General features: G+C 42.2%; 2 protein-coding genes across 9 annotated transcripts in view; one reads left to right on the forward strand and one right to left on the reverse strand.

The window, feature by feature from the left end:
- The first annotated feature begins 54 nt into the window (after positions 1-54).
- On the forward strand, positions 55-14968 carry CCT5 (chaperonin containing TCP1, subunit 5 (epsilon)). The gene is made up of 11 exons (XM_005871050.2): positions 55-328; positions 3521-3581; positions 5133-5297; positions 6501-6699; positions 8586-8778; positions 8861-9010; positions 11225-11344; positions 11990-12175; positions 12775-12912; positions 13432-13612; positions 14612-14968. The coding sequence occupies exons 1-11, from the start codon at positions 224-226 to the stop codon at positions 14737-14739; spliced, it is 1626 nt and encodes a 541-aa protein (XP_005871112.1). The 5' UTR covers positions 55-223; the 3' UTR covers positions 14740-14968.
- Positions 5699-22181, reverse strand: part of CMBL (carboxymethylenebutenolidase homolog (Pseudomonas)) — a 47512-nt gene continuing 31029 nt past the window's right edge. For 4 of the 8 annotated variants that reach the window (XM_005871049.2, XM_005871043.2, XM_014543540.1 and 1 more), the window contains exons 5-7: positions 21547-21638; positions 20719-20888; positions 5699-5767 (exon numbers count right to left, since the gene is read on the reverse strand). In XM_005871049.2, coding sequence (XP_005871111.1) covers positions 5743-5767; positions 20719-20888; positions 21547-21638 — 287 coding nt within the window. In that variant the 3' untranslated portion in view covers positions 5699-5742. Of the gene's footprint in view, positions 5768-12203; positions 12374-20589; positions 20889-21546; positions 21639-22181 lie in introns of those variants that run through there. The other 4 variants (XM_005871048.2, XM_005871047.2, XM_005871046.2 and 1 more) reach the window with 4 other exon arrangements.

A 22181-nucleotide genomic window follows, 5' to 3' on the forward strand; every position in this document is an offset into this window, starting at 1 on the left:
ACATCGAACCCCCCCACAGTTTCCCAGATGATAGACATTTCCGAAGGCCGCCGGTTCCAGAAAGTACTGTCTGGCATGAAACTAGTCTCAAGAGAAAAATAAGTCTCACGCAGGCTGCTCTGCGCATGCGCGAGCTGTTGAGCCCGCCCGCGAGCGGAAGGTGCGTCCTGGGTTCCGGAGTGGTCTCCGCCGGTTGTGGAGAAGTCGCCCCAGCTGCAGAACCATGGCGTCCTTCGGGACTCTCGCCTTCGATGAATATGGGCGCCCTTTCCTCATCATCAAGGATCAGGACCGCAAGACTCGTCTTATGGGGCTGGAGGCTCTCAAGGTAACGGGACCGGGACACACGGACGCTGGGATGAAGGAAGTGGCCGAACCCTGGTCTCTGCGCCTGCGCCAGCCGAGGAGCGGTCTGCCATGTGCTTCGGGGAAAGGCCGAGGGGATCCCTCTCGTGTACAGCCCCGCACCCCGCTCCTAGAATTTGAGGGAGGCCGTGTAGGTCTTAGGGGTTAGGGGGAGCTGCAGGCGCCTTCCCGAGCTGGGTGGGGCAGCTCTAGATCCCGGGCGGGGTGCCCGCATCTCGCTGGTCCCAGCGGCCTGGCGGCCTGTGTTTTTTTTCGTCGTAAGATGCAGAGAAAGTGTTCTCAGGTCACCTGGACGTATTCTCAGACTATGCTGCCTCATCTTCAGCCAGTGTACCTGCAACAGCCCTAAAGGCGTAGTCATTTACAAAGCATTTCAATTTTTTTTTATTATTATTTTTATGCATGGCGTTTTTCTGCAGGCAGTGTCGTAAAAAATTTAAATGTAATAGACCCTTAAGGAAGAAAATGCTGCCCTAGTACTTGGAAATGGACACCAGGAACCAACATACAAGGCGGTGTGTGAGCAGTCTCACCAGTTCCTGGAGGGGATGCAGATACAAGTTGGAGGGTTTGATAGAGGTGGCTTCTGACCAGGGATGGAGTCGTGTTTTAAATGAAATTGAGCCAGCATTTTGGAAAAGGGAAGCAAGTCAAAGCAAAGACCCGGGCAGGAAATGGCATGGCGCTGTAGGGGGAGAGCGCACAATCCACTTTAAGTTACACTAGTTTCCAAAGATGGGGGCCCTTGCACGCCCCACTGTTACCCCGTGGGGAGGAAGGGGTTCCGAGCAGCGTCAGAACTTGAGTAGAACTGTACCTGGGGAAGTTGAGTTTGGGCCGGACTGAAGGGAGTGAGGGAGACCAGGGGAGTCAAATACTCCATTGCAGGAGTCCAGGTGAGGGCGGGTCACCTGAGCAGACATTGCAAGTGCAGAGAAAAGGGGAGCTTTGAGAGGGCACTGACTGTAGAGTTTCTTGTAAAGTGAAGTAATCCACGTGTAGACGTCAGTGTGTGGAATAAACCTCGCCACCGGGTCTGAGGTGTCCCTGTTCACGGATTGTGGTGGGCTTTTGCTTAATTAAGAAACAGTACAGTTCTTCCACAGGCTGTTGGTTTGACTTAGGACAAGTTACACAGCCTCTCTGAACCTCTTCTCGGTGGGGGTAAGACACCTCTGTCAAGCAGAGAATGAGAATTCAATGGGATAACCTCAGGAGTGACCACAGTGTTTGATCATCTGCCCCTGTGTTAACTAAGTTCATTATTTCATGTCATCCTCACACTCTGAGAAAGGTGTTATTTTATAGAATTAGAAATAGCAGTTAAGTAATTGGCCCAGAGCAGTTAAGTAATTGCTGAAGGTCACAGAGCTAGTGAAGAACAGGGCCCTGGTTGAAGCCCACTTCTGTTTCACTCCAAAACCAGGGGTCTAGACTTGGGTTCTCAGCCTTGGCACTGCAACATTTGGGGCCAGGTTATTTGTTGTGGTGGGAACGGTCCTTTGAGGGATGTTTAGCATCATCCCTGGCTGACCTCTCTCTACCTACTGCCAGTAATAGCCTCCTCCCCATTTTTTAAAAAATATATTTTTATTTCAGAGAGGAAGGGAGAGATAGAAACATCAGTGATGAGAGAGAATCATTGATCATCTGCCTCTTGCACACCTCCCTAGGGATCAAGCCTACAACCCAGGCATGTGCCCTGACCGACAATTGAACTGTGACCTCCTGTTCATAGTTCGATGCTCAACCACTGAACCACACCAGCCAGGCCCCTTCCCCAGTTTTGACAATCAAAAATGTCTTCAGGGATTGCCACGTGTCTCCCGGGGAATGAAATCTCCCCTGCTTTAGGGACTACCTCCCTACAATTATTATCCTTTAAAAATTCCATTATATAGACACACTAGAGGCCTAGTGCATGAAATTGGTGCACAGGTAGGGTCCCTAGCAGCTGCCAGTTGGGGCCTCCCTTTGCACCCGCCTTGGTCTGGCACCGCCCGCTCTCCTGCTCCACCATCCCGCCATGGTCCCACTCTCATCGGGGCTGGCAGTGCCTCCACTGCTGCCCACTGCCAGCACCACCCCCTGATGGTCAGCGCATGTTGAGCTCTCCCCCATAGGGACAATTTGCATATTAGCCTTTTATTATATAGGATAAGTCAAAGTATATTTGTAAGAATTACATTTTCACAAATCTAATGAACTTTGTCTTGTTATCTGCCAGATGGCGTAACCGAGGAAGGAAGGCCTCACAGAACCATGTGCATTTGAATTGCTTTAAAAAATTGGTCAGGTTGCCGAAGCCGGTTTGGCTCAGTGGATAGAGCGTCGGCCTGTGGACTGAAAGGTCCCAGGTTTGATTCCGGTCAAAGGGCATGTACCTGGGTTTCGGGCACATCCCAGTGGGGGATGTGCAGGAGGCAGCTGATCGATGTTTCTCTCTCATCGATGTTTCTAACTCTCTATCTCTCTCCCTTCCTCTCTGTAAAAAATCAATAAAATATATTTTTTAAAAAAATTGGTCAGGTTTTTGGTAGCTAGTGAGAAGGCCATAGTCCAGGAGTCAGGGGACATGTTTGGGGGAACAGGCATAGACAGTCCTCACTGGAAGGAAACTAGGTCTCAGATTTGGTAGTGGGGAGGCTCTGAAAAGCTGAAGCTTTTAGACCTGCATGTTGGGGCAGAGGGCGTTTAAGGTTTGGGGACTGACAGAGAAATGGATGGCTTAGGTGGATGTAGGATGAATCTGCAGGATAGAAGGTGAGATACGAGACCCTGGATTTCTGTAGGGGGCTATGGATCTGGGTTTGGTTGTAACGGCAAGAATAGAAAGGAAACCAGACATGGAGGGAAAGTGGACCTAATTATGTGTGGAAATAGGAATAGATGATTTTAAGCTTCCATTTTTCAGTATTGATACCCTTGGCAGGTAACAGCAAGGATGACTCTTATTGTATAGGTTGTATGTTGGCTACACCATTTGAGAGAAGAGTGTTTCTGCAGTAAACGATCATGTGCTGTATGTTTATGGCTGGACTCTCACATGAAGTTAGCATTGCGATGTGTTCTTATGATCAGTCATCAGCTGTATGCTTTGAACTATTAAAATCATATGTAACTTGAATATTTGCTTTTTTTCTGTTTCATTTAGTCTCATATAATGGCAGCAAAGGCTGTAGCAAATACAATGAGAACATCACTTGGACCAAATGGTAAGAGACTAACATTCTGAGTTTAACAAAACTTTTAAATCAGAAACTAAACAATAAAACCACTTGACAGAAGAGGGGAATGGAGGGGGCCGTCCTACTCCCCTAATACAGCCAAACTCTTGGTGTATTTTATACTCTAAACATGGTGATAGTCATACCATTTTAGGTCCGATTTTTTTTTTTATTTCCACATAACATTATTTTATTACCCTTTTCCAAATCATGTGCATGTGTTACATGCACTTGAGTCAGTTCTGACCCCTAGCGACCCTATGAATAGAGTCATGTACACAGTGTCCTGTCCTCACCTGCCCTGCTCGGCTCCTATAGACTCATGCCTGTGGCTTCTTTTATGGAGTCTGTCCACCTCATGTTCGGTCTTTTTTTCCTGCTGCCTTCTGTTTTACCAGCATTATTATCTTGAATGTTTGCTTTTTTCTGTTTCATTTAATATCATATAATGGCAGCAAAAGATGACAGCTTTGACTTGTAATCCTGCAGGACCCCAATGTCTTCATTGTCTGTTAAAGTTGTACGTTTCTTCTCTGGTCATGATTTTTGTCTTCTGGATGTTCAGATGCAGCCCTGCTTTGGCACTTTCTGCCAGTAAGATGGTGTCATTTGCATATTTTAAGTTAATAATATTTCTTCCACCAATTTTCAGTCCTCCTTCTAAATCTAGCTCAGTTCTGCCTGCAGATTAAACATATAGGGAGGTAAAATGCACCCTCTCTGACACCTTTGCCCATAGGAAACCATCTGTCTCTCCACATTCTGTCCTGACAGCGGCTTCCTGATCATAATACCAGATAATTGAGTGCTGAGGCACGCCCATTTCTTTCAGAACGACCCATGGCTTTTCATGGTCCATATAATCAAGGCTTTACTTAGTCTATAGAGCATAGAGTAACCTTCAGAAATTCTTTGGAGCACGCCACTATTCAGCGAGTGCTCACAATTGGATCTCAAGTGCTTGTTTTCTGAATCCAGCTGGACACCCAGCTTTTCTGGCTCCATATAGGGTAGAAGCCGTTGCTACATCACCTTGAGTATGACTTTTCTTGTGTGGGAAATTAGAGCAGTGGTCTTGTAGTTACTGCACTTCTTGGCATCTCCTTTCTTGAAGACTAGGATGTATATTGAATGCTTCTAGTTGGTAGACTATTGTTTTTGATGTTGACATATTATTGTTAGGATCAATGGAAAAAATATTCTTGGGTGAGGATTAAAAAAAAAAAAAAGAATGAGGGGGGGAAATGCCGGAGTAGGCCGTTGACTTCTGCTGCACAGTGTGTGGGGTCCTACAGGATTACAAATCAAAGCTTCATCTTTTGTGATACTACTTTTAGTGATGCTTCATAATTTTTCTGCCTAAATTCTCTGGTTTTAGATTGCTTGCAATGCTTTATTTTGTATTGGCCGATCTAAAATGTCTTTATTTATGTTGAATATTTATGATAAATTCCTAGATAGGACCTGGGTCAAGACTTGTTCTTTATAGGCTGCATTCCCTTCTCCCCCAAAGCCATTCTAAAAAGCCTGTCTTTTTAGGGCTCGATAAAATGATGGTGGATAAAGATGGTGATGTGACTGTAACTAACGATGGTGCCACCATTTTGAGCATGATGGATGTTGATCACCAGATTGCCAAGTTGATGGTTGAACTGGCCAAATCACAGGATGATGAAATTGGAGACGGAACCACCGGAGTGGTTGGTAAGAAAGGGCAAAATATCTTTTCTCATTTAAGAGGTGTTATTTAGAATCACATGGCTAACATGCCTACCCAGAATGTTTACTTTGAATCAAATTATGAGGAGATGAACAAATTCAAGTTGAAGGGCACCCTACAAAACAAGTGTCCCAGACGTTCCAAAACTAATCAGTATCATGAAAGAACAAGAGGGGGAAGGTAGTTAGATTAAAGAGAAATGGAAACCAACTGTAATGCATAAAACTTGATCAGATGCCAGATTTTATTTAAGCCGTGATGGATTTGGGGGAATTTGGTTGTGGATTATGTGTCACAACATAGTATTTTATTTTTTTTCAGTGTTAAATTTCCTGAGTGACAGGTACATTGCATTGATGTAGAAAATGCCCTGGTTCTTAGTTGTGTGTTCAAATACTTGGGGGTGACATGCTATGGTTTCAACACTTCTCAGAGTTGAACAGGAAAAGAGTGCCTATACAGAGAAAACAAATGTGTGTCACAAAATGTTATTAATAAGTAGTGTTCATTTTATTGTTCTCGCATTTTTTTCTGAAAATGAAATGTTAAAAACTTGGGGAAGATAAAAGAGATGTTTTTAATGTTACCTTTTCTGCAGATAGAATTTTAATTCATTTATTCAGAAATCTTAATTGAGTATCAGACACTGTTCTACATGTGCTTAGAGTGCATGAATTTCACAGAATGGACATCCCTGGCCCAGGAAACACAAGAGTTTTTCCCTTTATAAAAATGTTTCCACATTACATTCTCTAGTTACATTCTTTACATCATTGATAGTTGAACATCCATCTATAATGGGAGACCTGTGAGACCATTGCTAGAACTGAAACAAGAAAGTCTCTTTTTTAAAATAGATTAGATCAGCGGTTCTCAACCTGTGGGTCGAGACCCCTTTGGCGGTCGAACGACCCTTTCACAGGGGTCGCCTAAGACCATCCTGCATATCAGATATTTACATTATGATTCATAACAGTAACAACATTACGCTTATAAAGTAGCAACAAAAATAATTTTATGGTTGGGTCACAACATGAGGAACTGTATTTAAAGGGCCAGAAGGTTGAGAACCACTGGATTAGATGGTCTCAGCCTCTAAGATACTTCCAGCTTAATTCTAGAACTTTCAGAGTTCCAGGGCAAAGTTTAACGTTTCCTGAACCAGTTGTGCATTATCTTGTCTGCAGTCCTGGCTGGTGCCTTGTTGGAAGAAGCCGAGCAGTTGCTGGACCGTGGCATTCACCCCATCAGGATCGCTGATGGCTATGAGCAAGCCGCCCGCATTGCTATCGACTACCTGGACGAGATCAGCGATAGCGTCCTTGTTGACGTGAAGTGCACTGAGCCCCTGATTCAGACTGCGAAAACCACGCTGGGCTCCAAAGTGTACGTTCTCACTGTTACGGGTGGCAAAGTTTGTGCCTAAAGTCAATAGGAAAGGACGTTGGTGGCTTCATAGTGATGAGTTTTTTTCTGTTTCTATTGTTGTTTTGGTTTTGCTTTGTTTTTAATGTGGGTGTAGACATATTCAACATAAAGCAAAATATAATTTCATGGTTATCTTTTTAAATGATGTAAGATTTCAGATACCATTTCAATTACTGGATTTCCCTTGTGGTTTTTTCAGAATTAAAAGTAATTTATTGAGCAGTCTATTAAAATGTTTCAAAGCTTTCAAAAAAAGGTAACATTCCCCCACCTGTAACCAGTGTTGCAGTGGAAAATTCTGCAAGGTAGGCCCTAGGCCAGTGATGGCGAACCTTTTGAGCTCGGCGTGTCAGCATTTTGAAAAACCCTTAACTTAACTCTGGTGCCGTGTCACATATAGAAATTTTTTGATATTTGCAACCATAGTAAAACAAAGACTTATATTTTTGATATTTATTTTATATATTTAAATGCCATTTAACAAAGAAAAATCAACCAAAAAAATGAGTTCACGTGTCACCTCTGACACGCGTGTCATAGGCTCGCCATCACTGGTCTAAACTATATGACATTAAACTGATGGAAGCTGTTAGCAGAGCCCAGCAAGGACCCACGATTCAGAGTCAGAATGATGGACTTGACAATAAGCTAAGTGAGTGGGAGACACTGCCATTCACAGGATGTTCAGTGGTGAAAGGAACAAGAAATCAAGCCCACAGCATCTACTAAATGCAAAAAGATTTACACATGCGCCTTTTAGATAGCAGGCACACGGAACTTCCAATGGCGTGAGGTTCTCAGCAATCTTCCAAATGTAAACAAAAAAAAATGTGTGTTAGCTTATGTTTTTTGTACAGGTCAGGCTCTTCAAACTATTTTTCATGTATTAATTTGTTGCTATTTCACAGCTAGGTTATCAATTGTCAGTCATTAGAACGTAGTTTGTTATTAATAATTATGTATAACAGGATGTTGTAAAAATGAAGTTACAAAATTTTTATTGAAACATTTTTTACACGCTGTTGTATTGGTTGGGTCGCAAAAATACTCATTGTGGGCCACGAGTTTGACATGCTTGCCCTAGCCAGTTTGGTTCAGTGGGTGGTGCGTCTGCCTGTGGACTGAAGGGTACCAGGTTTGATTCCAGTCAAGGGCATATGCCCGGATTGTGGGCTCGATCCCCAGTGGGGGACTTGAATGATGCAACCGATCAATGATTCTCTGTCATTGATGTTTCTATCTCTCCCTCTCCCTTTCTCTCTGAAATAAATAAAAATATACAGTTTTGTTTTTAAAAAGAAAGAAAATTCTGCAAGATAGGATACCACACTAATTCACTTCCCAGTAAGTGTTACACCTCATTCAGATAAGATTGGCTTTTCCTGGGTGATTTCTTTTCTTTCTGATTCTGTTTTAGACTTATAAAATATTAATAGTATTCTTAAAAAGTAACAGAGTCTTAGGGAAGTCTTCGTTCTTTTCATACTTCAGTAGTCTCTTGTGTACGTTCATGTAGGAGGAAATAGTAATTTTAGAGTTAGTGAAAATAAAGATGTAAATTTTTTTTTCCATCCAAGTTTCCGGTTCCCTTTGGATTCGAGGTTAAGAACTCCTGTGCGCCCCCCCCCGCCCCCCCCCCAAAAAAAGAGTCCCTGTTCCAGACTGTTGACAGTACGGGTTCTGATGGCATTCCTTTCTGAAACTCTCAGCATCATTTTGTAAAATATGTTTGAGTTGCAATATATTAACTTGTATTTGAGTTACCATATTACATTATGTGGTCTACTTTGGTTTCAGTAACTGTTAAGCGAAAATGAATGGTTTGTTTTGCATATTTTCATTAGGGTTAACAGCTGTCACCGACAAATGGCTGAGATTGCCGTGGATGCTATTCTCACTGTGGCCGATATGCAGCGCAGAGACGTTGACTTTGAGCTCATCAAAGTAGAAGGCAAAGTGGGCGGGAGATTGGAGGACACTAAACTTATTAAGGGCGTGATTGTGGACAAGGATTTCAGTCACCCACAGATGCCAAAAGTAAGTCATTGCCTTTCACAGCTTCATCAGGCTTTTTTTAATTCTTAAAGCCACCAACAGATGATTCTGTTCTTCCCCATAGGAAGTACAAGATGCTAGGATTGCAATTCTCACATGTCCATTTGAACCACCAAAACCAAAGACAAAGCATAAGCTGGATGTGACCTCTGTGGAAGACTATAAAGCCCTTCAGAAATACGAAAAGGACAAGTTTGAAGAGATGATTAAGCAAGTAAGTCTCCCCATAGCTCTTAGTGACATTCAGCTCCTGAAGGATGCAGTTAGGCAGTTGTAGGTAATAAAGGTGTGTAGCATTACCCTATACTAGCTTGATACTTTATTATGTGGCTATAAATAACATTAACAGTATAGGTCCCCTCTTCATTTTAAATTCTAAAAGTTAAAATATTCACAAGGAGAACAAATCAAAGTGATAAGGGGTAAAGACGCCTGATTTTGTCTTAAAATGGTCATGTGTCTAGGGTACCAGAAAGAGTAGACTCAGTTACGTTGAGCTGTACTTGCTCTCTTGGACACATTTAACTAGTAAGTTCGAAGTTTAGAAAATTTTACCACATACTTGAGACCTCTAAATATAACTCTTACACAAAGGCGTTCCTGGGTACCTGGAAATTAAACCCAAATGCAATCATAGAAATCCCAGCTCTTTGCTTATATAAGTCAGAGCATTATTTTATAAATATCTTCCCCTTTTGGCTGTTACTTTTCTTTTTTTGGTTGTTACTGTTTTACATGTGTGTGCTCTGTGGCATAGCAGTCTTCTTTGGGACTCTGTCCTTGGCAGTTTAAAACAGAACTCAGAGATAGGTGAACATGGACATTATCAGAGCAAGCAAAAACTGGAGGCGTTTGGTGTTTTTTAGTGGGTATTGTATTCATTTAGTCCCTCGTGGTATATTTCTGTATGCCTACTTTAAATCAGGCCCTGATATACAGAACTGAACAAAGCAGAGCTCTTGCTCCGCCCAGCCTGTTTTGTCTTCCGGATGGAAAGTATAGTGTCAGTCACTGGTGACTGACATGGGCCTTAAAGTGTTAAGGTGCAGAATAAGGGAAAAGTGGGAGGGGCTCTGTGACAGACACTGGCATGTGAAGAGAACATTAGAACTGAGGTTGGAGCGTGCTGGCAGGAGTTTGTAAAAATACAGGTCTTACCTGGGTGGTCATGGGAATGCCGGCCAAGATGCAGTGGAGGAAAAGCATGGGAACTGAGGCCAAAGGAGTTGGATGGACTGTGTTGGTAGATGTGTAGGTGCCAGAAATGATAATGGAAGTAGTGAGGGGGCCAGATGCTATCGTTTTAAAGAATGAGAGGGAGTGACTCAAGAGAAATGGGGTGGCTGTGAGGAGCAAGAAGGATCCCTCTCCTATTTTGAGCACATGGAAGAAAAAATAGCCAGTTGAGTAGGAGTGCAGGGGACAGCCAGGGTTTGTTCACAGCAAGAATGTAATGGAAAAATTGCAAGAAGGAATTTTCTGTTAATGCACTGAGTTCCGGAGAGTTGGGGAAGGAAGGAGAGGTGGAGAGCCAGGTGCAGTAGATGACCTGGGAGTCTTGGGTGAGGACAGAAGTGAAATGGAGGCTGTGGCTATGGCCCAGTTATCGCAGGTGATCACCAAAGGAGGGAGGGACAGTCGGCTGTAATCATGTGGCCTTGGGCCGAATCATGAGCCATTTGCAAAGGGCTGAGGATCTTGTTAGAAGCAGGATTTTCTTTGTTGGTCTCTAAATAGGTCTATCCATGAATCCACAAAGGATAGCCCAGTTAGGTGAGAAAAGCAAGTTGCAGAACAATGTATATATCTAAAATGTTCTGTTGAAACACACGAGTGAATGAAACTGCTTCATAGGTTTTTGTGACAGGGCAGAGCTGTTCCCCTTGATTTCCTGGGAACTATCAGGGTATTTAGCTTTGTTGACTCTTGTTTTGCTTCACTATAACAATTGAGTTCAGTATGAATTACTGATTTTTAAAGCATAGTTTAAAAGTGAGGTGGTTCCCATTGACATATGTTCATTATTTAGGACAGTGATGGCGAACCTTTTGAACTCGCCATGTCAGCATTTTGAAAAACCCTAACTTAACTCTGGTGCTGTGTCACATATAGAAATTTTTTGATATTTGCAGAGTAGTGAGGGGGCCAGATGCTATCATTTTAAAGAATGAGAGGGAGCGACTCAAGAGAGTCATTTAACAAAGAAAAATCAAACAAAAAAATGAGTTCACGTGTCACCTCATAGGTTCACCATCATTGATTTAGGATATGGAGCTGACCGAAAGTAGTTGTATGTTTCCTTTTCTGTGCTTTATTTCAGTTTACCCACCTAACCCAACTATGCATCTCACCTTTTTTAACCTTTTTTCAAACATTAAAGCACAAAGAATACTTTTTCTTAATATGATTGTGGCATGTCTTTTCTCAGATTAAAGAAACTGGCGCTAACCTAGCTATTTGCCAATGGGGCTTTGATGATGAAACGAATCATTTACTTCTTCAGAACGACTTGCCTGCGGTTCGTTGGGTTGGAGGACCTGAAATTGAGGTAGGGAAGCTCTGTGGAAAGAGATGTCTGAACTTAGGGCCAGACCTTACAATGCCTTTATGTATCTTGGGGTTGCTTTGATAGCACTTATCTTAAATTACCAAATCATGCTAAGGCTTTATAGATTAGAGGAGGATGGGCTGGGAGAGAGAAAAGTACTAGGATCTTTTTTATGGTTTTACTAATAGTGCCATCTATTCCGGATTTCTGTGACATATGCTTTCCATAGATCATCTTATTTGTCTCTCAAGGGTGGTCTTACCCACTCTGTGTCAGCCAAATCCCAACAGCCATCCTAGACATGGTCTGTACCTGGACAACATGGCTTCATTGGTCCTCGCTGCAGCCCAGTTTGCAGAGGGACGGCTGTGCAGGGCTCTGATTCAGAGGCACAGTCAGGAGATGGGGTCAAGAACTGTGGGGACTGTGCAGGGTGACAGAACCAAACCAAGACACTCGGCTCTTCAGAGCTTTGTTCATTTATCAAGGTTTTTTGGGGGGTTGAACTTGAATTTTTTTAGCCAGAATGGGGCAGCAATTCTAGTGAACAAGGTCATAGGTCGTGTTCAGTTCATTTGTGACCAGTTGTGAAAGTTTGTTGTGGACCAACATGTCTTCCTTCTCTTCCCGACCCACCCCAATTAGTTGATTGCCATTGCAACAGGAGGGCGGATCGTTCCCCGCTTCTCAGAGCTCACAGCTGAGAAGCTGGGCTTTGCTGGGATTGTAAAAGAGATCTCATTTGGGACAACTAAAGACAAGATGCTGGTCATCGAGCAGTGTAAGAACTCCAGAGCTGTAACCATTTTCATCAGAGGAGGAAATAAGATGGTAAGAATTCAGTTATTCTACATATTTTGCAGTTTTGATGTATGGTTTGGCTTTGCCCATAACGTATTAACAGAGACACACTTACCATAAGTAAAACAGGATCATTTTTCTCAAAGAAACGACATATTGTGGTATTAAATTATTGAAGACCGTGTTCCATTGTCAGTTCTATAAGGCACATTTGCCTTTCTTCAGTCCCTTGGGTAGAAATAGGAAACCTAAGTAAATAACAATTGATGATCTCTCCATTTTTCTACAGTGGATTTTTAGTGCATTATAATGAATGACTCATTGTGAGGTTTTTCTTTGTCGGTTTTGTTTTGTGTGACCCCTTATCTTGGTTGTATGTCTTGGAATGAGTCACTGGCTACCTTTTTCATGTGTTTTGACTACATTATAGGGAGCAGAAGTAAAAATAGAAACCATCTGATAACAGATATTCTGGCAGGCTCTCTGCATTTGTTTTAACCAAGCTGGTTTTAATGGGGGAGATAGGAATATTTTTAGCAAGCACTTACATTAAACCAGAGGTGCCAGGTATTTGGCTCTAAAATGAATAAATTGAGACCACATTAATTTAGGCAGGACTGTTTCCCTAGATCATCGAGGAAGCAAAGCGATCCCTTCACGATGCCTTGTGTGTCATCCGGAACCTCATCCGTGATAATCGTGTGGTGTATGGTGGAGGCGCTGCTGAAATCGCTTGTGCTTTAGCAGTTAGCCAAGCAGCAGATAAGGTAAAATGCACATGGGGGCTCATGAAGGACTAAGACGGTTCTGGTATGTGAGGCAGCCGTGCTTCGAAGCAACCGGGTGCTAGACTGAACGTAAACAAGAACATTGGCAGTTTAATAGGTGTTCGATCTGAGTATATTCTCATGCCTGTGTAGGCAAATTCAGTTACCATCAACTAGCATTTCTTATCTTCATTCGGTCATTCCAGCCTTGCCAACTACTATTTTGTGTAAATCTCTACACTTAATGTTATTTGAAATTCAAAGTTAATTATATAATACAAACAAATCAGTAAGAGCTGATTCTCAGACTTCTCTCACATGTATACCTTCTTCATCCTTATTCTGTGGTGACATTTTAATATTTGGTAGATTAAAAGTAGTCAAGATAGCCTGTGCTTAGAATTCTTTGCTTGTTTATGGTTTTGGGTTTTTTTATAGTATGTAATTATGTTTCTAAATTGCTCCTGGGGGTGTTTTTGCCAAGCACGCTTACCCTTACCATAACCCTATACCCTCTAGTGCCCAACCTTGGAGCAGTATGCCATGCGAGCATTCGCCGATGCCCTGGAAGTCATCCCCATGGCCCTTGCTGAGAACAGTGGCATGAATCCCATCCAGACGATGTCTGAGGTCCGAGCCAGACAAGTGAAGGATAAGAACCCTGCTCTTGGGATTGACTGTATGCACAAGGGTACAAACGGTGAGGAGTTGTTACACCTGTGTGCGGGGCTGTGTTTTAATTTAAATTGAGTAGTTACATCCTGCATGACTCTATAGTACGTAATGCTTACTGTGAGGTTATCGCAGCTTTTGTAAGACTTAAACACACTTGAGATATTCAGGTCCTGAATTTCAGATACTTGATTTGATTGCAACTACAATGTGGTATTTATACCAGAGATGGCTTCCAATTTCATCTGTTTTTAGAAAATAATTCTTGCTTTTTTTACACAAATGTCTGTCAAAGTGCTTTGGTTCTGGGTCTTTCATAAAACCCTGAAACTGACTTAATTTACAGCTTATTCTGTGCTTGTATCGCATAAATTATGGGGTGTTTTATAAATGGGATGTACCGTGGCCACGTGAACAGTTTACTTGCTGAAAGGCAGTGTAACGTGTGCTTGTTGAAACAGTAGTCCCCCCCGGTTTTTGTACTGCTGTGCTGTGTCTGGAGTTGTGCAGGACTGGACAGTTTATGTTTCCACTTAGAAATGTTTAGATATGTTTTACTCTTCATGTGAAAGCCCAAGGATGTTATAACAGCAACAACTGTCAGACATTTAATTTTTTTTTAATTTGAATGCTTGGTTGTGCTTAAATTTACCATTTTTAGGTCTTATAATTATCTTACACTTCAAGTACAGTCAGATTTCACTTATTTCGGGTTTACTAAGTTATATAGTGTTGGATGCTCTGTGGGGTGAGATGTCACTGAAAGGTTTCGCTTTTTAGTCACCTAGCATTTTAGCTTAAAACTGAAGAGAGGTGCCCCCTGTCCCCACCCCCACCCCTAGCTTTCTGGTAATAACCAGGTTCAAATTCCAGAATGTCCTTGGCAGTAATGAAATTTATTCCTCAGAATTTAACTTGCTTCCAAATTTGTAATTCCTGCCTTTTAGTCTGATTTTATTAATCAAAACAAGTTTTCAAAATTAAATGTCTGATGTTTTAGGATAACCAACTTATTTGTATTTTTCAGATATGAAGCAACAACATGTCATAGAAACCTTGATTGGCAAAAAGCAACAGATCTCTCTTGCAACACAAATGGTTAGAATGATTTTGAAGATTGATGATATCCGTAAGCCTGGAGAATCTGAAGAATAAAAAATTTTTAAATAAAATGTAGTAACAACCACCACTGCTACGATTAAATAAAAGGGTGTCTTATGTATCTACGGTTATTTATTTTGTTCTTTTTTAGACACTGTAGATGCTATAATAAAAGTAGTTGTTTGGTAACCATAGTTTCACTTGTTTAAAGGTGTGTAATTGTAGGAACACTTTCTCACAAGCCTTTGTATTCATTATATTAAAGGGATCTCTTTAAAAACCACCTTTATCTTCTGCTCTTGAAGTTTTGTTTTGTTATTCTTTTAAGATATATCTTTATTGATTTCAGAGAAGAAGGGAGAGAGAGAGAGAAACATTAATGATGAGAGAGAATCATTGATTGGCTGCCTCCTGCATGTCCTCTACTGGGGATCAAGCCCGCAACCTGGGCATGTGCCCTTGACCAGAATCAAACCTGGAACCCTTCAGTCCGTAGGTTGACGCTCTATCCACTGAGCCAAACCAGCTAGGGATGCTCTTGAAGTTTAATAAGCATTCACTATAATCAAATACTGCCTTCATTCAAGGAGTTATTTTTAATAAGCTCTAGGAACTATTTTAACAACTTAAACATTAGGATTGTTCTCAAGATTTAACATTGAGAGGAGTATGGGCTTGATCCTCTTAAGTGTATTTAAATGCTGCACCTACCTCAATGGGTGGATCTTTTGATACTAGAGATCTGTCATGGGTGGGTGTTTCTACCACAAAATTATGGGCTGTCTTAAGTGCTATTAAGTTACATTGATGTAATCTAGGATATTACAGTGCTCACGAGACCAGCATTGAAAGTTTAATCTTCACTTAATCCCTATTGCTTTATTCTAGTTGTAGGCCACCCTGAACGCAAACCATTTTGTGTAGGGAGAAGGCAACCTGGGCACAGCACCTGCAGATACCAAGAACAGTGAGTGAGAACCCATTTGAAGTTATCAGGGCAGAACAAGTGGAGGGTAGAGTGAATTCTAGAAAATAAGGGAGAAATGGATCCAGTGGGAGGAAGTGCCTTGGCAATTGCCATGAATGGGTAGATTGGTATTGGCTTAATTCTGTACTGAGATAACTGGCCACTGCAGCAGTGGCTGCCATTACCACAGGCCACACAGTAGCCCGTTCTGAAGACTTGAGTTCAGTTGTCTCAATTCTCATCTGGTGAAGGAGATGCATTTCTTTTATTCACAGGTGGGATTCGATCACTTGCTAGACATCTCGTGGCCTATAAATTGTAGAGCCAGGTCAAATCCAGATGGTCTAAGTTCCCCTCTCATCTCCTATGCTATTTTGCTTGTGTATGTTTCTAGATTTTCTAAAGGAATGTTTCTTACAGAGAATCATAATAAAGTTTACTTATGTGCTACTGTTAGGCAGGAAGTTAGACATGAGCGGCTGGGGGGGGGCCTGCCCTGGGGTCCTGAACAAGGTTCAAACCAACATTGCCTTCCAACTGCCTCTCTGGGCGGCCCAGCAGCCAGCAGACCACCAGTAGGCAGGTTCTGAACCAGCTGGTTCTTGGCACAAGCTCAGGAAAACAACATGACCTCAGTTGGACCTTACTAGGGTCCTGGACTAATTATAATGATTGTATTGCAGTTTTTACACACACACACCTGTGGGTTTTTCTATATGCATTATGGATAAGGGCATGCACAGAAGAAATACATAACCTTTTTCTGTCAATCATCCTTGAATGCAAATGACAGTCTCTACCTAGATAATCCCGTATTTAAAGCATATAACCCAGGAGTTCGGGGCCATTTCTCTCAACTGTCCCACTCCTTACTTGGAGTGTATCTTTAATAAATCCCACTTTACTTTCATTTCATTAAAATCTTTGTGTTGACAAGAATAATCGAAGTCCCAGCCGGTAACCCCAATTGGTAAAACCACCAGGGGTAGGGGTTTGCTGATAAGACTTGTCAAATTTCATAAAATTAGGAAATTATTCTTCCTGACTCAAGTATCAGGGTCACCTTCTGTGAACCTGGACACTGACCAGTCTTAACCATTGAGTCATGGTGTTTTCTCTGTTAATGCATTGGTTGTTTTTTTGTTTTTTGCATTAGTGGTTTTGCTAAACAACTATACTGTGGATTTCAGAATAAATGCTAATATATTTTCCTAATTTTAGAATGTCTATGGAACTAGACAATTGAGTATTTCATCATACAATGGATTGTAAAGTCACACTGCTAAAATTTGCGCTACTACATGCTGGGTACCACCTCAGGTTGCAACTATTCTGAGAGCAAGTTCTCATCAGACATAGCCCTTAGAGAAGTGACTGGTAGTCCTGATGAGCTGATTTACAAGGACTGATTCCAGCCTGCAGAGAGCAGCTTGCTTTGGACCAGAGCCTGGCATGATGAAGGGGTTCGTGGTTGTGAGAAGAGCCACACTAATTCACTCTACCCTTCTGAAAATGAACCTCAAAAATGTCCCTGGTGCTTTTTGTGATTGAAAGAAGAAAGTACGGGGCCTATGAATCGGAAACCATGTAGAGAGAGAGTTTCACAGCTGTTGACTTTAATTAAAAGCCCCTCTTCAAGGCAGCATTACTTTATCTTCAGATCCCAAATCACTTGTCAAGTTTCATACCCCTTGTACTTTAGATGACCCCCATCTCATCCCGTGTGTGTCAAGAGCAACTAAAGGAACATGACCCCAAGGTGGATTTATTTAATGTTTGTCAAATAGTCTGGTTGTTATTAACACTCAAAAGTGCAAATGCCGCCCAGCTGGCCAGTGTGGCTCAATGGTTGAGCGTCAATCCCCAGCATGGGGCCACCGATCATGCATGTTTTTCATCCATGTTTCTATATCCCTTCCTCTCTCTAAAACCAATTTTAAAAACTTAAAAAGTACAATGCCTCTGGAAGGGCTGAGAGACTAGTCTGTTACCTGTGACTGAATTTCTTTAATCCTTTTGTGTCTTTCTCTGTTCTTGTGAAGTAGCTCCACCAAAGGATTGAGAATTCAGGATTGTTCTCGTGAAGTAGCTCCACCAAAGGATTGAGAATTCAGGATTGAGGGTAATGGCGGTAATTAAATAACAAATTATTAAATTGTAAGCACGAAGTATTAATCCATTTCAAGTGATCTTGCAGGCAACCTTGCAAGATGGGGCCATCTAAATCACTAGAAAAGAGGGTACCAAACACTGCTGGCTACTTAGGATATGTGCAGGGTCGGCAAAAGCAGGGAGAACCTGACAGCAACAGTAAGTGTTAAACGTTTGTTGTGTCCTAAGTGCTGTTGTTTGTTCTATAGGTATTAACAGTGGTTTTCAAAGTGGTCCATAGACTTCTTGGGGTCCCGGATCCTTTCAAGGGGCCATGAGGGCGAAAGTATTTCCATGCCAAGTTTATTTGCCTTGTTCACTGTATGGCCGTTAGCACTGACCGTACAAAGGCAATGGAGGATAAAATTGTTTTCATGTTAACGTGAGTGGCCAGTAGCACCAAATCGTACCAGTTAGTAGTCATGTTCTTCACCCCCACACACTAGGAAAAAAAAGCCATTTTCACCGAAGAATGGCCTTGATCAAGCGATACAGGTTACCAAGTCATCAGCTCTCAGCCCTTGAGTGCACGGCTTTTCAGTGTTCTGTGACGTAAGTGTGTAGAGATCCGTGCAGCGAGTGTGGTGGTTGTCTCAGCTGACCTAGGCCTTTGGGGAACACCAGTTGTACTTCAAAGAATGACTAATGAACTGGTTACTCAGACTTGGCTGTATAACAGACATTTTCTCAAAAAATGAATATAGTGAGCCTTTCACTTCAATAGAGCAACTATCTTAGCTCAGTTATTCTACTGAACTAATCGGCAGACTGAGGGCTTAAACCAGGGGTCCTCAAACTTTTTAAACAGGGGGCCAGTTCACTGTCCCTCAGACCGTTGGAGGGCCGGACTATAGTTTAAAAAAAAACTATGAACAAATTCCTATGCACACTGCACATATCTTATTTTGAAGTAAAAAAACAAAACGGGAACAAATACAATATTTGTATTTGCATGTGGCCCGCGGGCCGTAGTTTGAGGACCCCTGGCTTAAACAATAAATATTTCTCACTTCCAGTTCTGGAGGCTGGAAGTTCAAGATCAGGGAGCTGGCAGATCCAGGGTCTGGTGAGTGCCTGCTTACCAGTTTGTGCACAGCCCTACTCGCTGCACCTCACATGGCCCAGACAGGGAGAGAGCTCTCAGTGATGGTCTCCCCTCAACCTTTTTTTTTTACCTTTTGAAATTCCTGTGATTTTCATGGAAGCTCTAGTTGTCTTTGTGCATCCCCGGTTCCTCTCTCTCCTCCTCTCTGAAGGATGTGTAGTCCCCACCCTAACCCAAAGTAATACTGGTAATACTTCCATTATTCCCTGCCCGGGTTACCTCTGAGCTGACCTCAGATACTTAGTTCACTGTGTCCATCTAATGGCTCTGGACTCCCTCCTCTCCATTCCCCGGCCTGGGTCAAGCCACTCACTGCTCCCTTTTCCCTCCCTCTCCAAAGAGGCCCATCTGTCACTCCTGCTGCTGTCACAACTGGGAATCTGCAGCCCCACCCAGCAGTGAAAGAGACAGAGTGGATGTGACTCCCTGAGGCTACAGGGCTCCTTGCTCCCCACCTTCCACGGGTTTCCCTCCAGGAGCCCCAGGGCTGACAAGGAATGGTCCCAAGTTGGCCCTGGCACATGGGGACGAAATACCCCCACCCTCCACCCAGGACCCAAGCAAACCCCCTTCCCATCCTCCCACCCAGAGAAGGGAGCCTCCTGAGGGCCCAGGCCTGTGTGGGCTGGAAAGTAAGCAGCCCTTCTGGTGTCTGCAGACCAAGAGGGTCCAGTAGGAGGATAGCTTCCTGGTCTAGGTTTGGTTAGTTTTCCAAGTAACCAAATTCTCAGCAGGGACTGGAAAGACCAACAGCAGAGCTGACACAGGGGGGATAACAGGATTACAGAAAGTCAACAGGAAGTGAAGGGCCTTCACTAGTGTCGGTGAGCACTGCCCCATACGCAGCTACTGAGCGCCCAACGTGTGGCAGGGCTACTGAGGAGCTGAATTTTTTATTTGATTTCATTTTAATTCTGATTGAATGCATGAGTGATTTTTGATACAGCCCCAAACCCTGGGGCCCAAAAATGCCTGGGAGACAGCTGGATGGTAACTCCAATTCATCATTTTTTAATTAGCTTCTAGAAAAAAAGCCACAAATTCAAAAACTCAAAAGTTTATTAGCTTGATATAACTAGGTCCATAGACCCCTATTTTAATCTCTGGTTCTCATAGTGCAAGATATGAAGGTGAAATTATTTGTATTAAGACAAAGGTAAACATCTAATTAAGTTGGGCTTTTATCTACCTGAGTTTATAGTTCATGCTTCCATGGCTTTGCAACATTAGTCATTTTAAAAGATGTCCTCCACTGGAGAACAGAAAGGTCACACCTGAGCTGTCAGCTGGTTCAGAATAGCCCCAGGATTTTTTCTAATTTTAGGATATTACTCTACCAATCAAATTCTTCAGGTACTAACCTATTTTTAAAATTTTTATTTAGGTACATATTTTTTAATATATTTTTATTGATTTCAGACAGGAAGGAAGAGGGAGTGAGAGAGAAACATCAATGATGAGAGAGAATCATCGACTGGCTGCCTCCTGCACGCCCCCTACTGGGGATCAAGCCCGAAACCTGGGCATGTGCCCTTGAACAGAATCGAACCCTGGGCCCTTGAGTCTGCAGGCTGACACTCTATCCACTGAGCAAAACCAACCAGGGCTATTTTAGGTACATATTAAAAAATTATCTCATACATTAACATTTCCTACTGAATCTGTGTTTCAGGTGAAGTAATGAATTTCAGGATTCCTTGATTTATTTTATACAAAGTGGAAATTAAATAAAATGATTAAATATTTCAAAGCCAATTTCCAGACAAACACTATCACGAGAAAAGTTTGCATTGGCCACTGCTAAACGTACTTGCTCAGCCATTCGAGTAAATTCCTTCTTGCCTCGTCAATATAGGGCTTATCTTCAGGTGAACAATCTTCTCTCTTTCGATGCACAAACCCATGAGTTTGCCCGGAAAATGTTTTAATTTGATATTCCACTTTGCAGTGTTCTTTCAACTTCTGGGTCAGCGAAGAGACCTGGTATGCAAAGATTTTCACGATGAAATGGTATTTCCTAATCTCTAAATCTCCTCAGAAAAGAAATTCAACATCAATGCTTTAAATTGAGTTCCATAGCCATAATGAATTTTTTACTTTTAATGTTATAACCAACACAGTCCTTACCTTTGGCAAAGGAGAGAATTTGGGGCAATATAAAAACAATACAACATCAACTATTTTAAATTGTATAATTTAACTTATTCAAGTATATATAATATACAATATTCAATATATTTAATATAAATTTCAATATATTCAAGTATAAACTATTTGAAATATGTATTAATATAAATATTGCTTATGAATAATAACAATAATTTCTAAATGACTGCTTTTGAACCACAATTTTCATCTGCATTTCCCTTACCAACTCCAGGATTGCACATGTGGGGACAGGAGGCAGGGCCTCATCTATGCCTGGTAACCAGGTCATGCCAAGAGCACTTTGGGGAGGGTTGAAATCACCCTGTACATCCTCAATGAAACCCAACTTTAAAACTAATGTTAAAAATGAAAACTTTTTGAAAACTTAATGTTGAAAAATATTTGGAGCAACCAATGAACATTTTGGTATGTTTCCCCCAAATGTCAAATCGTGTTATTAAATATGCAAAGAGAAAAGATGCCAACTTACTTGATCAAGAGGAATCACAGCATCGTTTTCTGCAAAAATGAACAACGTGGGGTTCTTCAAACTGTGCACGTCATCAGAATCCTTGACAATGCCTGCAGGATGGGGACAGGAACACAAGGTATGATTTTCATCCATGCACCTGCCACAGAAAACTACATGGGTTTGGTTTGATTTTTCAAAATAAAATATGTTTTCTTTTCTTAAGCAATTCCACAGAAGAAGGCTGCCCTATAAAATTAGTCTCAACAAGGAGCTTATCTAGTGGGGATTTATGACCAAGGAGCAGGGTGGGAGCCGTGGATGGAAAACTAAGAGGAGCCCGGCCGGCTTGGCTCAGTGGTTGAGTGTCGACCTATGAACCAGGAGGCCACTGGTTCGATTCCCAGTCAGGGAACATGCCTGGGTTGCAGGCTCGATCCCCAGTGGAGGTCGTGCAGGAGGCAGCCGATCAATGATTCTCTCTCATCAGTGACGTTTCTATCTCCCTCTCCCCCTCTCCCTTCCTCTCTGAAATCAATAAAACTATATTTAAAAAGAAAACTAAGAGGAAATATCGGGGGAAGCGGGGAGGGAGATAGAATCCAGACAGCTTGGCAGGATTCCTGCGGAAGGCAGGCCAGGGGACAAGATACAGA

This window comes from Myotis brandtii, unplaced genomic scaffold, assembly GCF_000412655.1.
Source record: "Myotis brandtii unplaced genomic scaffold, ASM41265v1 scaffold328, whole genome shotgun sequence".
NCBI classification, from domain to species: Eukaryota; Metazoa; Chordata; class Mammalia; order Chiroptera; family Vespertilionidae; genus Myotis; species Myotis brandtii.